Genomic DNA, 18,286 nt, shown 5'->3' on the forward strand with positions numbered 1-18,286 from the left:
ATGTAAAAATATCTACAACTTAAGAGCCTAGGGCACTAAGAGGTTAAATGATTTACTCTATGTCATACCACTGGTATGTAGAAGAGTCGAAATTTGAACTCGGGTTTCCTCGCCTCAGAGAGGAACTTTATCTTTTCTCTCACACTGACTCAGTATCCCAGGTTATCAATTGTAGATCCCCAATGTTAGAGGGAGCTTCCTCACAGGGAACTCCCTGCATCAATGAAGTCACAGATCCAAACAAACAAAACACCCTGAAATACTTATTGCTTATATAGGGGAATAAAGAGAAAGGTATAAGCATTTATTAAGGGCCTTCTATGTGCCAGGAACTGTGCTAAGCACCTTACAATTATTATCTCATGTATTCCTTACAACAAACCTGGAAGGTAGGAGCTACTATTAACCCCATTTTTATGATGGCGAATGTCTTCAGGTGAGGAAACTCAAGCAAACAGAGGTTAAGTGACTTGCCCAAAGTCACATATCTAATAGGTGTCTGAGTCCAGATTTGAACTCTAGTCTCCCCGACTCCAGGCCCAGAGCTCTATCCACTGAGCCATCTAGCTGCCTCTAGCAGCTGTGCATATGTAAATATATTTGTGCATATGTAAATGTATATATATTTGATAATTATATAATTATTCTAATAAAAAGTAAAAATAGCTTATATTTATATAGTGCTTTTTAGTCTACAAATTATTTTTATAACCATTATCTTATTTGAGAATCATAATGGCCCAGAAAAACAGGCAAGTTAGGTATTGTTATTCCCATCTTACAGATGAGGCTACTGAGACTCAGAAAAGTTAAATGATTTGCACAAGGCCTCACACGGGTAGTAAGTGATAGAATATGTGCCTCAGTTTTTCTCATGTATAAGTCTAATACTGTTTCCAGTATACCACTCATTGCAAGAGAAGCTGCTTTTATCTAGAAAGATTTTAAAATACTTCGGGTTTGGTGGAATCTTGAAATCAGGAAAAGAAATGATGCCAACATAGTCGTTTTCATGTAGGATTTCAACTTCTACGCCTTCTGGATCCTTTGGATTAAGAAAAAGAAAACCTTTATTGCAACCTCAAAAGATAAAAACTTTAATTTAGTCACAAACTTGCATTATTTTTATATTAATTAGAATTTTATATTTCCTTATTTTATTTATATCATAAAATTTTTAAAAATACATTTTATTATAAATTAAAATGATTTAATAATCACTTGCTTGATTAAATTTTTAAGTATATAATAGGGATAGTAACAAAAAACACTTTGTCTAAAAGGTCAACATGAAAAATTTGACTTCCTCAGGCCTGTTCACTTCTCAGTCATTTGCAATCTCATGTTTTCTATTGAAATCGTTCTTTCAAAGATTACCTCCTAAACGCTCGATCTGATTATCTTTTTTTTTCTCAGTCCTTATTCTATTTGAGCTTTTCTGCAGGATTTGGCACTGTTAACAATCTCCCTTATCCTTGAACAATCCAGGCTAGGTTCAGAATTTCACTAGGGCATAAAGTGAACTATTGCTCAAAGTGTCAAAAAGATGAAATTTGAAGTTCCAAAATGCTCACCTTATACCTGGGCCTACCTACCTCTGTTCATGATTCAACATACTGAACTATATCTGGCAACATAGTTTATTGAACATATTAAACATCTTACAAAAAAGGTTAAGCACCCATGAGCCCCTAGCCATGTCCCCCAAACCTCCTCCTGCTTGTTCTCCCAGATCTTTGGATATGGTCAAACAGTTCTCAAACCACCCAAACCTGCAGATCATGTAAAGGGGATGGGTTAGGGTTATGTGTGTGGGTGTGGTTATGTTTAAGACCCTAGTTCAGGTCCTCCACTGTAGGAGGAGAAATCATGGAGAGAATGATAAGTCTTCAATGCTTTGCTCACCAACTGACACATTTCTCAGTAGTTAGTAGCTCTCTTCTTTGCCCTCCGACTCCAAAATCCAATGTTCTTGCCATTATAGCATTCTGCCTTCTAACTAGATAACTGATTCCTTAGAATAAGGATCACAGATTTATTTCAACTGACCTTAAAAATGGTGCCCCTCCCATTAGTACAATGGGTGTTTAATTTGGTATTGAACCAAGTACTTTGAGCTAACATAGCAATGTCTATGACAGTAAGGGTCAATGTCTTCTCTTGGGAATGTGAGGAAATGGTACAGTGCAAAGAGTACTGGGCAAGGAATCAGGAGTCCTAGATTTGAATCCCTGTTCTGCCATTTGACTACCTGTGTGACTTTGGATAAGTCATTTATGCTTTGTGTGTCATTTTTTTTAATCTTCAGAGTATTTAGCTTACATGATCTTTAAGATCCCTTCCAACTCAAATAATCTGTGCATCTATGAAACCCTGTAAATGGCCACTGGATCACAGAATCATAGCATTGGAAGGAAGAGTTGGAAGGAATCTCCAAGGTCATCTAGTCTAACTAGATGCCCTGATGGCCTGTACAACAAGCCCAATAAATGGTCATCCAGCCCTCAGTCAGAGACGTCTAAGAAAGCCCATTCTACTTCTAGGCATCTCTGGCTATGAGAATATGATCCCCCACATTAATCTACATTTTCCTCTCTGCAACTTCCACCCATTGCTTATCATTTTTCCCTTTGAAGTCAAAGAGAACAAGTTTAATCCCTCTTGCAAGTGACTGCCTTTCACTTCCTTGAAGAAATCTATCCTATCTTCCCCAAGTCTTCTCTTCTCCAGGGTAAATATCCCTAGTTCCTTCAACCAATCCTTTTATGGCATGAACTTGAAGTTCTTCACTGTTGCAATCATCCTTCTTCACTCCTTTCCAGCTTATCAATGTCTTTCCTAAAATGAGACAAGAAGAACTGTACACAGTGGACCCAGATTTAGTTGATCGGGACTGAGTGCCTGGTTCACAATCTTTCTCTCCATCCCAAGTGATGCCATCATATGAGAGGACATCAAGATACATACTGATATTCCTTTAAATACCCCAACCTCCAAGTTCCTCAAGCTACTCAATTTTCATGACCTACTCCACAACTCTACCTTGGCTACACACAGAGATGGTCAGAGTCTGGATCTTGCCATTCTCCACAAGTGTTCTATAATTTTCAAATTTCGTATGAAGTTTCATAATTGTGAACTCTGAAATTTCTTTATCTGGTCATAATCTCTAATCATTCCATCTTTCCCTCTGCCTTATGATTTCTAATCATTTTCTTTATCATCAGCTTGACAACCAATTCCTATACCTCTCAGTTCTTTAGTAAGACCACTCCTGAACTAACTATATCATCCTTCTTCTCCTCTTGGTGGATGAACTCGACGCTACATTGTCTTCTCTTGAATCCCCTGGATCCCTCCCGTATCTTGTGCCAAAATTCAGCCACGGATTACTCTCGCCTTCCACCTCCTTCACTCTTATTCATATGCTGCTAAATAAAGCTGAAGGAAATAATAAAAAGAGTACTAACTCTACAAATTTATGTCACATAATTTCAACTGAGCTCTCACTGGAGCAAAGCAATCTTTTTATAGCTACCTAATCATTTCTCTATCTCATTCACCGTAAAGGCTGTTCCAAACACTTTGATCTCACTTCCAGCTTCCCATAGTACCTCTTTTCCCTCCCTGTCAGCTGAGGATCTTGCCTTATATTTCACTGAAAAAAAATGGAGGTCATTCACAGAGACCTTCCTCTTCTCTACATCTCCCATCACTCAGACATCTTCCCCACTCTCTCCTCACCCACAATTATCTCATATGGAGAGGTAGCCCTTCTCTCTGCTAAGACAAACCCTATGACATTCATCCTTGGTCCTAAATCCTCTCATCTCCTCCAGCAAATTTCTCCCTGTTTCATCTCTATTCTCTCTCTTATCATCAATCTGTCCCTATATACTGGCTGCTTCCCTGATACTTACAAACTTGTCCATGTATCTCCCATTCTTATAAAATTCCCCTTGATCCGATCTTCCTTCTAGCTATAATCTTATATCTTTCTTCCTTTTTGTGACAAAACTACTTGAGAAGTTTATCTATAATCTGTGTCCCCAGTTCCCTTCCTCTCACTTTCTTTCTAACTCTGCAATCTGGCTACCATCCTCACCATTCAATTGAAACTCCTCTCTCCAAATTTACCAATGATCTCCTAAGTGCCAAATCTAATGGTTTCCTCTAAATCAGAAGTTCTCAGACTTTTTTCTCTCATAACTCATTTACGTTCTTAAAAAATATTGAGGACTTCAAAGAGCCTTTTGTGGGGGATTATTTACTGTATTAGAAATTAAAACTGATATTTTAAAAAATATTTATTAATTCATCTAAAACAATAAATCCATTACATATTGATATAAATAACATGTTTTATGAAAAAATAACTTTATCTTCTCCCCCAAAAAATTAGAACTGCTTTCTTTTACATATTTTTGTAAGCTTCTGGCTTAATATCTGGTTTAATAAAAGATAGTGGAGTCTCACATCTGCTTCTACATTTAATTGGTTTCCATATATTGATTTGGTTGAATTATATGAAGAAAATTCAGCCTCACACAGCTATATAGTTGGGAAAAGGAGGAGTTTTTTATTAGGTAATCATGTCTTAGTATTATTATGAAAAGAGTTTTGAGCTTTCAGACACCTCACGAGAATCTAAAAGATCCCCAGTGGTCCAAGGACCATACTTTGAGAATTGCTGATCTAAACCCTCATCTTGACTAAGTGCACATAGCATTGTTGATCACTCACTCCACCTGGATACCTTTTCCTCCAAGGTTTTAGTGACTGCCTTCTCTTGGTTCTACCTGTTTGATCCCTCACTCTTTCCCAATCTTCTTCATTAGATCTTCATCCAGTTCACACCACCTAATTGTGGGTGTTCTTCTAACCTCTGTCCTAGAACCTCTTCCTTTCTCCTCTAAAACCTATCTCGCTTGATGATCTCATTAGCTCCCATACCTAGCCCTCGTCTTTCTCCTTAGGTCCACTGCTGTATTCTCAACTGCCTTCTGGAAATCTCAAACTGAATGTCTTGTAGCCATCTCAATCTCAGCATGTCCAAAACAGAAATTATATAATTTTCCCCTCTAAATTCTCCCCTCTTCCAAAAACTTCCCTTTTGATACTGAGGGCATCATGATTCTCCCAGTCACTAAGGCTCACAACGTCGGTGTCATCCATGACTTCTCTCTCGTATTGCCAATCTGTTGCCAAATTTCATCATTTCTATCTGTATGATATCTCTCATATATGTCCCCTTCTCTTATACACCCTGGTGTAGGCCTTCATCGCCTCACAGTTGGACTATTGCAATTACCTTCTGGTTGATTTCCCTACCTCACATCTCTTTCTATTCCAACCTATCCTCCACTAAACTACCAAAATGATTTTCCTAAAGCATAGGTCTATCCATGTCAACCCCCTAATAAATAAGCTCCATTGGTTCTCAAATTGAAAATGCTGTGTTTGGTATTTAATGCTCTTTACAACCTGGCCTTTCCTACCTTGCCAGCTTTTTATACTTATTCCCCTCAACTCTAGGATCCAGCTATAATGGTTTCTGTTCCTTACACATAATACTCCATCTTTCAATTTCACACCTTTTATACTGGCTGTCCCTCAGGCCTGGAATGTTCTCTCTCCTTATTCCTACCTTCAGGCTTCCCTGGCCTCCTTCAAGATTCACCTCAAATCTTATCTCCTGCAAAAGGCCTTTCCCTTTTCTCCCCACTGCTAGTTCCTTCATTCTGTGGTTACCTTCCATTTACACTGTACGTATTTTGTATGTCCATCATTCTTTGCATATTGTCTTCCCCATTAGACTGTGAGTTCCTTAAACGCAGGGACCACATTGTGCCTTACTTTGTGTATTCAGAACTTAGCCCAGTGCCTGGCTTCCAGTAAGTGCTCAGTAAAGATTTGTTGACTATGAGTCTTATTACCCCTAATAGCTTATAGGCTCAGTGCATTGTACATCTGTGCATAATAGATGCTTTAATGAAAGGTTTTTGAAAATTGAATGGATTTTGATAAAGTTTAGTTAAAGAGGGCACTTCCCTATTCTTGTTTCTGAAAAAGACATTGCTAAATTATTTATATGAGTAAGATACTCACTATAAAAGTTAAGGTGGTTTCTCTCCGAGCTGGCTTCAATTCTTCATTCAAGGAATAAACTCTTATCTTTACTGCAAGAACAATTTGTGCATTACAAAGTATGTTGAATTCTATTTAATTTAACAAACAAAAACAAAACTCTAGGACTGTTTGATTTCTAAAACTTCTAGTCTCAAAATGCAAGTTGATCTTGCAGAAAATAAAGTCTAATATGAAAAAAACATAACAGATAAATTAGGAATGACAGTCTTATCATTCACATTGAAAAAAGCTTCTCTCAAGAGATAGGGAAATATTTCATCGGAATATGCAAGTAGAAGTGTACACAAGCAAAAAGAAGGGTGTGGAGGGAGTAGGTGGCACTTGAACCTCATTCTCATCTAAATTGATCAAAGGAGGGAAAAGGACACACATATAGCTGGGTAGAGAAAGATATTCCATTCAACAGAGAAATAGGAGGAAAAAGGGGAGAAGGATCCTAGAATAAGTAATCTCATTATAAATAATATTAAAAATCTTGTCAAGTTTTGTACTGTTTTGTATATCTCATGTTCTAGGAAATTTGTAGAGAACCACTTAACACATAGGAGTGACCCATAGAATAATTCCATGCATGGTATCAGATGGTCTGAGGATAGAGGGACCTTTAGGGGTTTCCTGAAATCTGCATTATATAGGCATCTGCCTATTTTAACTACATACTCCTAATTAAAAGCAATGGAAAGACCAATTCTCAAAAACGAAAGGAAAAAAAGCTCCTCTTCGAAAGTTTTTTTAAAAAAAATTCTTTAAATATATAGTTTATTTCATTTAAAATACAATAGATAAAAATCTGATTTGACCACAAGTTTTGAGGAATTTATCTATTAAGCAAAATATTGCAAAAACTTTTGCAAATATACACATGGGTATGTATGAAGTTGACAGTTTTACATGTGATTTATCAATACCTTCCAGGAGTCAATTTCAAGACGTAAACATGGATGTTTTGTTTAGAAAACAAGTAAATGTTTCCATTGAAAATCTACCCTCTATTTTTCTCTATATAAGCAAAGAAAATCAATTTGAAATAAATATTCTCACTTACTTATTTAGGTCAAGAATTCTTAAAAATTCTTTGACAATCTGGTGACACCAGATAATAATAATCATGTTTTTAAATTCGTAAAATAAAATAAAATACACAGGATGACAAAGGAAACCAATTATATTGAAATCCGGCTTTCAAAATATATTTTTTAAAGTCTACAAATGTTAGGTTAAGAGACCCTGGTTTGAAGAAATATATCCCCTTAAAAAATCCTATTTATATGCCTCAAAGCTTTCTTCCTGTATTCAGAGAATTATAGAATTTCAGATCGAGATGACTCCCATACCAAAGAAAACTAGAATTTCAAAATAACATTCACAGATTCACCAAATCTGAGAGTTGGAAGCGACCCTTTCCAGTGGCCATACAAAATCCAACAGAGATACTCCACACAATATTCCAATAAATGGGTCATCCAGTCTTTGCGTGAAAACCTCTGGTTAAGGAGAAACCTAATTCCCCTTGAGATATTCAACTCCAGTTTAGAATATCTCTACTTCATAGGAAGTATTTTCTTTCATTGAATCTAAGTCTAGCTTTCTGCAATTTCCACCCATTATTCCTACTTCTGCTCCCTAGGATCAAGCAAAAGAGGTCATCTCTTCTCCACATAATAGCACTTAACCTGAAGACAGCTACTATAAGTAACGCCTCACCCTTCCCCCAAATCTCTCCTCCAGTCTAAACATCCCCAATTCTTTCAACTGTTCCTCCTATGGCAAGGTCTTAGATCTCCTCACCAGCTTGGTTGGCCCTCTCTACACAGAGAATGAAGAATGTCAGCACTGGGAGGGACCTTCGATTCATCTAACTTCATCCCTTCATTTTACCAAAAAGCAAACAGAGGCTCAAAAAAAATGAAGTGACTTGCCCAAGGTCACACAGCTAGTTAGTGGCAGAACTGGTACCCGTTTCTCCAGAGTCTTTGTCCAGTCCTTTTTCTACTCTACCTTGCTGCCTTTCCTTCTGCAACTTGTGTTTATTGTTACATGGCCAGGCATTATGAGAGTTCAGGTTCAATTCAACTAAACATTAAACTTGGAAATGAAATAACTTAGCTCCGAAAATGAAGGATGTTAAGGAGTTGGCATCTACACTGCATCATACTCTAATTATAATTAAGCATTATATTTGTTTAGTTAAAACAACTTAACAATGATAAAACAATTTTCAATATCTTTTGTAAACCTCTCATTGCAAATTATAGATGAAGATAAACACCCTAATTCTGTGATTTTTCATTTAGGACATAGAGATAGAGATAAGACCTGAGATTTCTTTGGTATAGGGAGCTTCTAGGTGAAGAAGGCCCTTCTACAAATGCAGACAGGTAGCCTCTCTGCAACCTAGTTTTAGCTGCTTACAATATGGAAAAGTAAAAGAACTTGGCTAACATTTTGTAACTAATATTGTCAGAAGCAGAACTTGAACTCAGGTCTTCCTGGCTCAAAAACCCACCACTACTTATGAGCCATAGGTTCATTTTGTCTCTACAGGTAAAATTTTTAACTGCCCTGATCAAACCACATCTGAAGCATTGTGTTCAGCTCTAGGTGTCAGATTTCAGGAAATACATTGAAAAATGGAAACCTACCCAAAGGAATGTGACCTTTATGGAGAAGAGACTAAAGATGATGTCATCCTAGGCTGTGGCTGTTTAGTCAAGTAAATAGAAGATACTGGAGGGAGGGGAGATAGACAGGATTGTTGTCTTCAAGTATTTGAAAGGTTATTATATGGAAGAGCTGTACATTGGTTCTACTTGGTCGTAGAAGGAAGAACTAAGGGCAAAGAACGAAAATATCAAAGGAACCAGATTTTAGGTGGATTTTAGGAAAAATTATTAACAATATGAGCCATCTAAAAGTCAGATGAGTTGCCTCCTAAAGGAGTAAATTCGTCACCTGAAGTCTTCAAGGGGAGATTAGATAATAAGTATTGGAAAGGATATCCTTTTTCAGGTTTAGCTCAGATTTACTTCCCTTGAGAGATCCCTTTCCTCACTCTTAGTGAGTCTGTGAAAGTTACCAAGAATGAAAACAATGACCTCACAAGGCTAGTTTACATCAAAACTAAGTAATGAACAGTTTTCAAGGACCATGTAATTATTTTCCAGGCAGAAAAGAATAATTAGCATTTTACCTGACTGATCAGGAGTATAAATAGGCTTGTCTGTCTGAATGAGGAGAAATCCATTTTCATAAGTTAAGGGCATTTTTTTCTCTCTTGTAAAGTGGGGAGATACAACTTCTAAATACACATGCGAAACTGGATTTTCTCTTCTAGACAAATCTCTTGGTTGAATCTGAAACACAAGTATTGGGAAAGAATGTAAAATGATCTTTTTGAGTGTGTTGTTTTGAATAGTACTAGAAAAGTTCAGCGCTAGAAGAAAAAGAGAATAATCTTCGGAAACCAGTACTGATTTAGCCAGATCTTAGCTATGACACTTCGAGAAGGTTACTGCTGTAGCTTTGGTTTACTTCCTATAAAGTATTATAATAACAATAAACAATTACCTGCCTCAAAGGTAATTGTGAGGACTGATACGTGAAAAGCTGCTGGTAACTGTGCTATTTACATGTGGATTATTATTCTCCTCAAAGTAAACAAGATACAGGTAAATTCTCCTCATAATTATTGTATTACCTGGAAATGGTTACACTTAATTGAGATAATAAAAGTAAAATGCTTTTTATGCTGTAAAGAGCCCTGTAAATGTTAGTCATTAGCATTAAATTTTGAAGTCCAGTACCTGCCATCTCAATACTTCATGGATATTTTCCATTTCTCAACTATATTCTAAAATCCATTCAGGTTTTTTTTTTCTGTATTAGATGCAGTTCTGTCATTTTGAATGTCTACTTTAGACATGTTAGAATGAGTGATGTTACATGGCATGTTACTTCAACTATTTAGTGATCTCACATGGAAATACAAGTTTTCTCTCCATGTTTGGAAATGTCAGTATTCAAACCGTATCAGGATTTGATGAAAATAACAATTCACATTTTTATAGAGGCAGTTAGGACAGAGCACTAGACATGGAGCTTGGAAGACCTGAGTTCAAATCCAGCCTCAAACACCTACTAGTTGTATGACCCCGGGCAAGTCACTTAACTTCTGTCTGCCTCGGTTTCTTCATCTATAAAATAGGATAATAACGACACTACCTCCCAAGGTTGTTGTGAGGATAAAATGAGATATTTGAAAAGCACTTTAAAATTTTACATACTAGCTCTTGTTGCTACTATTGTTATAGTTATTATTGTCATAGCATTTTAAGGTTTACAAAGCAGCTTTCTCATAACAACCCGGGAAGGTGAGTCAGGTAAGTATTATTCTTTCCATTTTATAGATTAAAAAAACCTTAAGCTTGGAGAGTTTAAATGATCTACCCACAGAGGTGGTGGGTCTGGGACTCAAACCAAGCTCTTTTGTCACCTGTAGACAAGTACTCTTCATACTATGTTAAATTGCCTTTCCCTCTGTATTTGTAAAAGGAGACAAAGTGTTCTTTGAAGACATACAATTAAAGATGCCGAGTTCTGGAACTTATTTTCTGGGGATACATTCACTTTGGCAGAGGAGTAAGTAAATCTTTTGTCTGGAAAGCTTTTAATGGAGATGGTAGCGTCAAATGCTTCTGTGTATCCATAAGCTTGAATGACAACATTTTCAGATGCTCCAACATGGAATACTTTTGCTGCTGAAATGATGTATCTGTTAAAACAATAGAAAAGATAGGTCAATTTTTGTATAGCCCAAGCTTTCTGATTATTATCATTATTTTTATACTATTGGAAACATTTAAAATTAATATATTCTCTTAACTCAGTGCTGACTGACGCATGATTTTTAAACTTTTTTTCCTTGTTTTTGTATTGTGTATTTTCTTTTGCAACATGGCTAATATGGAAATGTTTTGCATAACTTCACATCAAAGCCTTGAAAAAGACTGAGATACAGAGCTTTCCAGCTTTGGTTTTTAAGATACCTTCATTTTCATTGTCGGTAAAGGATGTATTAGGTGGCAGAGCCAAGATGGCGGCAGGAAAGCAGGGACTTGCTTAAGCTTCCCCCCCAAATCCCTCCAAACACCTGTAAAAAATGGCTCTGAACAAATTCTAGAGCTGTGGAACCCATGAAATAGCAAAGGGAAACAGATCTCCAGCCCAGGAGAGCCTGGATGGTTGCTGGGAAGGGTCAATCGCACAGTGCTAAGAGCAGAGGGCAGCCCAGCGTGAGCCTCACCAGGACAGACCAGACCCGGAATCAGCCAGCTGGAACAAGCTGTGGGGTCATAAAACAGTGAGCTGTGGCAGTTACCAGACTTCTCAATCCACAAAGGCCAAAGAGCAGGTTAGGGGGAAACTGCGGGATTGAGTGCAGAGTGGTCTGGCCACCAGCTCTGGGGGTGGAGGAGGTCATGTAGCAGTAGCGTTAGCAGGAGGCTTCTGAGGCTGCCTCCAGAGTGCCAGCATCAGCAGCTTCCCAAGTCCCTGGCTCACATGGTGGGAGGAATCTAGCAGCAGATCAGAGTGGGAATGCAAGGAGCACTTTGTGGGCACAAAGGCAGATTGTCTTGCTGTGCCCTGCTTGGATCTGAATTGCGGTCCTGGTTGGCAGTTCTTGGGGGAGGAGGAGCACTGCTGGAACAGAGCCTGGGGTGATGGTGGAGTAGAAGTAGCTCTGAAAACAGCAGTGCTTGGACCCTAAAGCTTGGGACAAAGTATTCTCTACCCTACAAGCAGTCATATCCTGACAAAAAGCTCAAGGGTCAAGTAGTTGGCTGGGAACATGAACAGGCAGAAGAAATGAACTCAGATTCAAACTCAGACTCAAACTCAAACTTTAGATTCCTTTTTTGGTGACAAACCATACAGCCAGAAGAAGTCAACAAAGTCAAAGAGCCTACATCAAAAGCCTCCAAAAAAGGTATAAATTGGGCTCAGGCCATGGAAGAGCTCAAAAAGGATTTGGAAAAGCAAGTAAGAGAAGTAGAGAAAAAATTGGGAAGAGAAATGAGAAGGATGCGAGAAAACCATGAAAAGCAAGTCAATGACTTGCTAAAGGAGACCCAAAAAAATACTGAAGAAAATAACACCTTAAAGAACACACTAACCCAAATGGCAAAAGAGTTCCAAAAAACCAATGAGGAGAAGAATGCCTTGAAAGGCAGAATTGGCCAAATGGAAAAGGAGGTACAAAAGTCCACTGAAGAAAATACTACCTTAAAAATTAGACTGGAACAAGTGGAAGCTAGTGACTTTATGGGAAACCAAGATATTATAAAACAGAACCAAAGGAATGAAAAAAAGGAAGACAATGTGAAATATCTCACTGGAAAAATCACTGACCTGGAGAAGAGATCCAGGAGAGATAATTTTAAAATTATTGGACTACCTAAAAGCCATGATCAAAAAAAGAGCCTAGATATCATCTTTCAAGAACTTACCAAGAAAACTGCCCTGATATTCTAGAACCAGAGAGTAAAATAGAAATTGAAAGAATCCACCGATCACCTCTTGAAAAAGATCCCCAAAAGAAAACTCCTAGGAATATTGTTGCCAAACTCCAGAGTTTCCAGGTCAAGGAGAAAATACTACAAGCAGCCAGAAAGAAACAATTTGAATATCGTGGAAACATAATCAGGATAACACAAGATCTAGCAGCTTCTACATTAAGGGATCAAAGGGCTTGGAATATGATATTCTGGAGGTCAAAGGAGCTAGGGTTAAAACCAAGAATCACCTACCCAGCAAAACTGAGTATCATGCTCCAAGGCAAAATGTGGACTTTCAATAAAATAGAGGACTTTCAAGCTTTCTTAGTGAAAAGACCAGAACTGAATAGAAAATTTGACTTTCAAATACAAGAATCAAGAGAAGCATGAAAAGGTAAACAAGAAAGAGAAATCATAAGCGACATACTAAAGTTGAACTGTTATGTTTACATTCCTACATGAAAAGATGATGTGTGTAATTCATGAGACCTTTCTCAGCGTTAGGGTAGTTGAAGGGAATATAGACAGAGGGCACAGGATGAGTTGAAAATGAAGGGATGATATCTAAAAAAATGAAATAAATTTAAGGGGTGAGAGAGGAATATATTGAGAGAGGGAGAAAGGGAGAAATAAAATGCGGTAAATTATCTCACATAAAAGTGGCAAGAAAAAGCAGTTCTGTTGGAAGGGAAGAGGGGGCAGATGAGGGGGAATGAGTGAATCTTGCTCTCATTGGATTTGACTTGAGGAGAGAATAACATACACACTCAACTGGGTTTCTTACTCCACAGGAAAGTAAGGGGAAGAGGATAAAAAAAGGAGGGAGGTGATAGAAGGGAGGGCAGATAGGGGGAGGAAGTAATCAAAAGCAAACACATTTGAAAAGGGACAGGGTCATGGGAGAAAACTGAATAAAGGGGGACAGGATAGGATGGAAGGAAATATAGTCAGCCTTTCACAACATGAGCATTGTGAAAATGTTTTGCATAATGATACATGTGTGATCGATGTTGAATTGTTTGCCTTCCTAGGGAGGATGGGTGGGAAGGGAAGAGGGGAGAGAATTTGGAACTCAAAGTTTTAAAAGCAGATGCTTAAAAAAATTTTAAAAAAATTATTTTTTGCATGCAGATGGGAAACAAGATATATAGCGAATGGGGCATAGAAATCTATCCTGCCCTACAAGAACGTAAGGGGAAAAGGGATTGGGGGTGAGAAATGGGGTGAAAGAGGGGAGGGCTGACAGGGGAACAAGGCAATCGAATATACTCCATCTTGGAATGGAGGGGAGGGTAGAAATGGGGAAAAAATTTGTAACTCAAAATCTCGTGGAAATCAATGTTGAAAACTAAAATATTAAATAAAATATATACAAAAAAAGAAAAAGATACCTTCACTTTCAACGTACTGATCAGTTGTGCTGATTTTTCCCTCTTATTTTTCTTCTTTATTTAAAAATTCTATTTGTTACATGAGATAGTTCTCTAGAAAGGGATGGCGAAGATCTTTTGGGAAATTACGATAATGTAAAAAACAAAAAACATCAATAAAATAACTTGGGATTTTTCAAACTACCTCAAGTAGGAAAGAGGGGTCCTAATTACCACTAAAGGACATTATAAAATTGCTTAAAATATTCTGAAAAACAAAATAAATTTTAATTGACTGTTATGCAGAACTGCGTTTGGAATATAGCAGTTGAACTCAAATTCATGTTTCAGGTTGTCCTCCCTCCCATCTATCCCTCTCCATGCAAGAAGAGAAGGTACTTGTTTTTTTAATGACAACCCACCCTACCTGAGGTTCATAATCACAATGTCAGCCCATAAATCCCTTGTCTTCTTTCTAAGCTCACCCCTCATTACCACCAAGACAAAGCTTCTGCTTCTATGAATATATCTATTAGTTTTGCCTGTTGGCTCAAATCAGAATTATAGAAATCTAAACCTGGAAGGGTTCTAGTCATCTGAAACCCCCTCCTTGTACAGATTAAGAAACTAAAGGGAAACAGATGAAGCAGCTCATCCTTGGTCACAATTAAGAGTTAGTAGCAAAGTTTCACCATCAAGTAGCATTATAAACTAATATGCATTATTTTCACTTACGTCTGCTCCTGTCCCCAGCTTCTTCCAATGCAGATTAAAATGAAGACTATCCTTAAAATGTCCATCTTGGTAAGCAGCAGTAAACCATTGGTGCTGCTTTTCATGAAAGTGCCCCAACCTTGGTTTGACTCAATTCAGCTGCTAGTGTTTGAGACCTCAGTCCCTGGGTTAATCATTAATGTGAGATAGAGAACTCTCTGAGAGAGTTCTCAAACCTCTACATGAACTGATTTGTTGTCCAAAGGTAACATTAGGAGGGCTGATGGAATTTCCAATTTGGGAAACTTTATTTTGTTTGGAAGATAAACCCTGATGAAAAATAGAGCACTGAGAAGACTGGATCAAAACTAAAATTAGGCTTTACTCCCATGAAGGCTGGTCCATTTTGCACTATTCTGTGGGGTAATGAGTCAGGCCTTGGTACTTCTCAAAATACTCTCTATTTGGGAAGTGGGCCTTATTATCCCTCAAAGGGACATCTGTGGACTTGAAATCAGGTGGGGCAGCAGATGCAAAGTGGAGTGAGCTTAGTCCAGTTTCTATACTCTCTAAAGGAAGACATTGGAAGTAATGGAAAACTTGATTCTCCCATCCTCCATTCAAAGGGGAAAGGAGACTGAGGGAGATAGTGTCAATCAGGGATTGAGTTAAACAGCATGCTGCTAAGTTTAGAAGTGATGAGCTTATCCTAGGAGTTGAAAACAGGCAAGGCAGCAGATGCAAAGTGGATTAATAAGTGCAGTAATGATATATGTGTATAGGTGTAGGTGTGTGTATCTATATGTGTGTATGTGATATAGATACAGATATATATATACAATCTGTGTATATGCATATATATAGTGTATTTGGGTTTTCTAGGTACGAAGGTGCACACTGAAAGTCTCTCTCTGGTTCTTAACCTCAGATCAGCTTAGAAAGCGGTCACATGTGAAGAGGCTGGCAAGTTCCTGGGGGAACCCATCATTCAACTTTTACAAGGGGAGATTTACTGAGAAAGTTGCATCCCTGCCCAAGGCCGGCTTCCTAGCTGAATGCTGGACATACATACACACATACATACACATGTAATCTATATCCACATTGTTTCCCCCGATGTTGTTTACACTGGAATGTGAGCTCTTTGAGAACAAGAATTGTTTTTGTTTTTCTTTGTATCCCCAGTACTCAGCACAGGGCCTGAAACATGGTAAATGCTTACTAAATGCTAATTGATTTGATTTCAAACTTAGTGCTCAAAAATTACTTCAGTGTTAAGGTCTAAGTATTTCAAATTTTGAAATAAAATTATTTTTATAATCACTAGTATTTATGTAATATTGACAATGCACATTATAAAATTATGTACAAGAGAAACATTATACTCACCAAAAGGTGGAGCAGATCCAGCACAGACTCCATGTCAGTGAGGGATTCCAAGTGGTTGGTGGAGTTCTGCAGATGCTCCTGTTTGTGGATGGAATGTTGTGTCAAGTCCCCAGGCATTGCAAAGTCTACTGGAAGAGATCTGTAATCACTCAGAGAAATCTGACCTGCCCATTCACACAAGGGAGACCAAATGGATGAAGTAACTGTTGTCCAGATTTTAACATGCATTTAAATGGATATTCTACAGAGTTTGACCATCTAAGTATGCATGCATAGGACAGACAATGCAAATGGACAATGAGCTGGGCTCAGAGTTAAACTGGAAAGGACAGTGGGCTGGACTACTAATGAGAAATTGCAATACATTTTTACTGACCGCAAACTTTCCATGGCATCAAAAGATGTTTCATCTTTTTTAATGCAAACATTTTACCATTATTGCTATACGGTATTGAGACATCACTACATCTGAAGAACTAAAAATGAGCATTACAGAGAGGACAATGGAAAGGTTCATGTGAGTGCGAGCTGACTGCATTGCATAACCAATAAGGAATTCTGAAGAACTGGAAGAAAGGTTGTCATCAAGTAATTGATTGACAGAAATGGAAGATGGACTGGATTCATTCTCCTAACTCACTAGTTTCTAGAACTATTTCTCATAAGCCCCTACTATGTGCTTTGCAATACCATTAAACCAGTTAACAACCTGATATCAATGAGTTAATTAGCATAATTAGCTTTTACAAAGGGATATTTACTGAGAAAGTATAGCAAGGACCAAAGAACAACAATATTCCTCCAAACCAGGAGATATATTTTTCCCTCCACATAGTCCACTGGGGAGAATGGACTCAAAGTGATTGCTAATTCTTCACCACACTGCCAACCTGGAAAGTGGCATTTCCTGGCCCTTGGAGCCCTCCCTTTGCAGAGTGCCCACAATGTTAACTTGAGGAGTAGCATAGCTGATAAGCAATAAAGCAGATAAATGACCTTGCTCAGCTAGGTGGCTCCTTTGTTGGCTAGGGCAGGTAGATCATTCCTCAGGACTACCATGTGGTCTGTTTCCTGCGTTTTGCTACTACTATAGTTGGTTTCAGGACTACCAGTTGTTCCTAGGACCTGAGACAACCATGATAGATCTCTCAATCTTGCTAATCCCCTGAGTCCTCCAATTTATGGATTCCCAATCTCACTAGTCACCTGGACACTCTCATCTCAGGATATTCATTCACCTACAATCAATCAGGAAAGAGACACACAAGGAACTGAGGTGCCATGTGTTCACAGACATATGGCATCCAAGTAGGGAGACAAAGCAAGCAAGGCTGCCACCTTCCTGCCCAACCAGAGACTTACAAGCAATTCCTCCTCAAAAGCTGTCAAGGAAGAGAACAAGAGATTGTCTGTTCAATTTTTTGTATATGCATTTTCAGGAACCAATTAAAAAGTTTTCTATCACCACTCAGTAAAGCAACAAGAAACAGATGGTTTATAGCTGCCCATAGTTTGAAGTAAGGTGAAAGAGTCCTCTATTATACATGCCCTGAAGCAAACTTGCCAAGCCTTCACACAGATTGGAACCAGGTAGGGTGTATTACACATGCTCTAAGGATTGTATTCTCATTGGTTAGTTCCCCCATTACATGTCTATGTCCAAGTCTATGTTTATGTATATGTATGTATACATATGTATATTTATGTATACATCTACATTCTCTGTCACTGGAGGTACAAAGGCTCAATAATCACTTTTGAAGTATGTTGAAAAAGAGATTGATTAATGTATCAGTGGGATGGATATGGCTTCAAATTCTTAAGTTCTGTGATTCTTTGAGACATGTCTAGAATAATATCTATAATTTTTGTTAAGTAAAAATGGTACCTGAGAAGTACCATGACTTAGTGGATAAAAGGTTAGCCTTAAAATCATAAGATCTGGGTTCATGTCCCACCTCTGAAACATACCTGCTGTCTGATCCTGGGCAGGTGAGCTTGCCCCAGGCAATTCTCTAAGACTATATGTAACAGAACAGCTGACATGAGTTGGTAGAAGGAGTTTCCTCACAGGAAGTTCCCTATGCCAAGGAAATCACAACTTTAAGA

At 38.0% G+C, this 18,286-nt stretch overlaps 1 protein-coding gene across 1 annotated transcript in view; it reads right to left on the reverse strand.

The window, feature by feature from the left end:
• Nucleotides 1-14,944, reverse strand: part of C5 (complement C5) — a 130,192-nt gene extending 115,248 nt beyond the window's left edge. Inside the window, exons 1-5 of the mRNA XM_036749092.1 lie at nucleotides 14,810-14,944; nucleotides 10,729-10,921; nucleotides 9,341-9,503; nucleotides 6,109-6,179; nucleotides 954-1,045 (exon numbers count right to left, since the gene is read on the reverse strand). Of these exons, the coding sequence (XP_036604987.1) occupies nucleotides 954-1,045; nucleotides 6,109-6,179; nucleotides 9,341-9,503; nucleotides 10,729-10,921; nucleotides 14,810-14,913 (623 nt within the window). The 5' untranslated portion in view covers nucleotides 14,914-14,944. The remainder of the gene's footprint in view (nucleotides 1-953; nucleotides 1,046-6,108; nucleotides 6,180-9,340; nucleotides 9,504-10,728; nucleotides 10,922-14,809) is intronic.
• Between the last annotated feature and the right edge of the window lie 3,342 nt (nucleotides 14,945-18,286).

The sequence above is a fragment of the Trichosurus vulpecula genome, chromosome 3, assembly GCF_011100635.1.
Source record: "Trichosurus vulpecula isolate mTriVul1 chromosome 3, mTriVul1.pri, whole genome shotgun sequence".
Lineage (NCBI taxonomy): Eukaryota > Metazoa > Chordata > Mammalia > Diprotodontia > Phalangeridae > Trichosurus > Trichosurus vulpecula.